This window comes from Austrofundulus limnaeus, unplaced genomic scaffold (genome assembly GCF_001266775.1).
Source record: "Austrofundulus limnaeus strain Quisiro unplaced genomic scaffold, Austrofundulus_limnaeus-1.0 Scaffold1097, whole genome shotgun sequence".
Classification (NCBI taxonomy): domain Eukaryota; kingdom Metazoa; phylum Chordata; class Actinopteri; order Cyprinodontiformes; family Rivulidae; genus Austrofundulus; species Austrofundulus limnaeus.
Window position 1 is genome coordinate 43394 of NW_013953499.1, and position 2522 is coordinate 45915.

General features: G+C 53.4%; 1 protein-coding gene across 1 annotated transcript in view; it reads right to left on the reverse strand.

The window, feature by feature from the left end:
- Positions 1-2522, reverse strand: part of herc1 (HECT and RLD domain containing E3 ubiquitin protein ligase family member 1) — a gene marked incomplete at its 3' end in the record, with an annotated part of 85705 nt that overhangs the window by 38615 nt on the left and 44568 nt on the right. The window contains 3 exon segments of the mRNA XM_014030651.1: positions 465-672; positions 736-1003; positions 1352-1946. Coding sequence (XP_013886105.1) covers positions 465-672; positions 736-1003; positions 1352-1946 — 1071 coding nt within the window.

The following is a 2522-nucleotide window of genomic DNA, read 5'->3' on the forward strand; positions in this document are numbered from 1 at the left end:
GTCGTGAACATTACACAGGTGTGTCTCCTCAGTCGTGAACATTACACAGGTGTGTCTTCGCAGTCGTGAATATTAGACAGGTGTGTTGTCTCAGTCGTGAACATTACACAGGTGTGTCTCCTCAGTCGTGAACATTACACAGGTGTGTCTCCTCAGTCGTGAACATTACACAGGTGTGTCTCCTCAGTCGTGAACATTACACAGGTGTGTCTCCTCAGTTGTGAACATTAGACAGGTGTGTCTCCTCAGTCGTGAACATTAGACAGGTGTGTCTCCTCAGTCGTGAACATTACACAGGTGTGTCTCCTCAGTCGTGAACATTACACAGGTGTGTCTCCTCAGTCGAGAACATTAGACAGGTGTCTCCTCAGTCGTGAACATTACACAGGTGTGTCTCCTCAGTCGTGARCATTASACAGGTGTGTCTCCTCAGTCGTGAACATTACACAGGTGTGTCTCCTCACCTGAGCAGGCTCAGAGGCATGACACCTGGAGACTCGGAGGCGGGGACGGTCTCKGTGTCTGTGACCGGGGTGGTAGCAGTGGTGGTGTCCTCCAGGGAGGAGCTCATGAAGGAGGTGGTGCTGGAGGCCGAGGGGCTGGTGGTGATGGGGGTCTGGGCCAGCTGCTCCCCCTCCTCCCCCTCCCCCCCTTCAGGCTCGCTCTTCACTCCTGTTTCAGAAACAAATGAAGCTTCCAGCTGTCCGCTRAACCACTGCGTTAAACCAAACTTACCCAGCTTGACCTTGGAGCTGCCGGACTCGTCCAGCAGCCCGTTCACCACCAGCTTGTAGATCATGGCCTGGGCCCGCTCCAGGTCGGCCAGGCCCAGCGCTCGCTTGATGGGGGAGCGCATGACRGCCCGCTTCACCATGTGTCTCATGAGGAACTGCAGGGCGGCCCTCATCTCCACCTCCTCCTGACTCACAGGAGAGGAGACCGCCGCGCTCCCACCACTGTTCAGGTCAGCGTTGTGTCCGCTGGGCACCGCTTCAGGTAACACCTGGAGGCAGRCAGGTAAGAGGAAATATGATATTATATTTAAAAACAACAACTCAGAATACATTAAAAACAAGAAGAAAAAACTCGTCTTTATTAAACGTTTGAAAAGACTTTGGTCACGTTGAACAGGTTTATGTGGTGAAGTTATGACATCACTGATTCAGTCTCTACAGGAAGTTGTAATCACAGCTACTAGTTCAAGTTTAAGAGTTTTCTGCACATTTCAGGGTTGAAGATAATGTATCAAGGTCATATAGTCGTATCAGTGAGGTTCTCAGAGACCTGGACCAGCTGTGGTCTCAGTGAGGTTCTCAGAGACCTGGACCACCTGCGGTCTCAGTGAACCTACCTTGGGGATGAGGAGCAGCTCAGCGTACTTGCTGCAGCTCAGCAGGGCGCTCAGGGTCTTCATGGCTCCCAGGTACAGGTAGGACAGCTGCACGGCGTGGATCTCTGACTGGGTGCTGATGGAGGCCGGCTCGTGGCTGCGGGGGCCGTGCTCGTGGCCCTTCTTCCTGCCGCCCTCGGCGTGAGGAGCTGTGAAGAGGCTGTCGCTGCCGGCTACAGAGCAGATCTCACTCTCAGACTTGGAGTTGGGCGTGGTGTGGGACTTCACCTCCTCCAGGCTGTGGGACACCCGCAGCTCAGAGGCAGGAGCCAGAGGTCCAGTTCTGTCCTGGTCCTGACGGTTGTGGCCCTCGCCCTCCAGCTTCTCCTCGGCGCCGGTCGGCTCGTGGCCCGTGGAGGCAGCGTTGCGGTGCTTCCTGTCGTGGCGCCGTGCGCTGAGCTTGGCGGCGGTCTCCTCGTGGATGCTGGTCAGGTAGGTGAGGTCCAGCAGCAGCGAGGCGGTCAGGCCACGGAAACGGCCCACGTCGAACGGCAGGGGCTCGCAGGGCTCCAGGTTGTACAGCGGGGTGTCACTAGGCGACCAGAAAGTTGGGAAGCTTTAATAGGAGGAAGTGGAGTAAAAAGGAGACAAGGAAATACAAAGTGAGGGAAGAGGGCAGGAGAGAAGGAACACAGCATGCGAGACAAATAAAGACACACAATGTGAGGACAGGAGAGGGGACGAGCAGGTGGGAGGTCCTGAAACACCACAGCTTCACGTCAGCAGATGGTCTTAATGTTTTTATAAACAAACATTCCTGACAAATACTAAAATACTTTTTAAAATGTTTATTTATTTTGTCTGAATCCTTTCAGATGCTCCAATAAACACTGTGGGCCCTGGAACATGTATGGTGTATGTTCACCCCACATGTGCAGCTTCCTGCTGACAGACAGCATCAGTGTGTTTATTTAATATTTCACTGACATCATCAGTTCCAACACTCAGATTCTTTTCTCTGTCCTTAATCTCACAGTTTCATCTCTGAACTCTCTAACCCCCCCTCATGTCATTCTTCACTGAAAAACTTCGCTCCATACACCAACATCTTTACAGAACTCCCACCCCCCCTCCACCCCCCTCTCTGTCTTCACTCTCCCCTCTGCTGCTGACGTCTCTGCCATCATTAGGA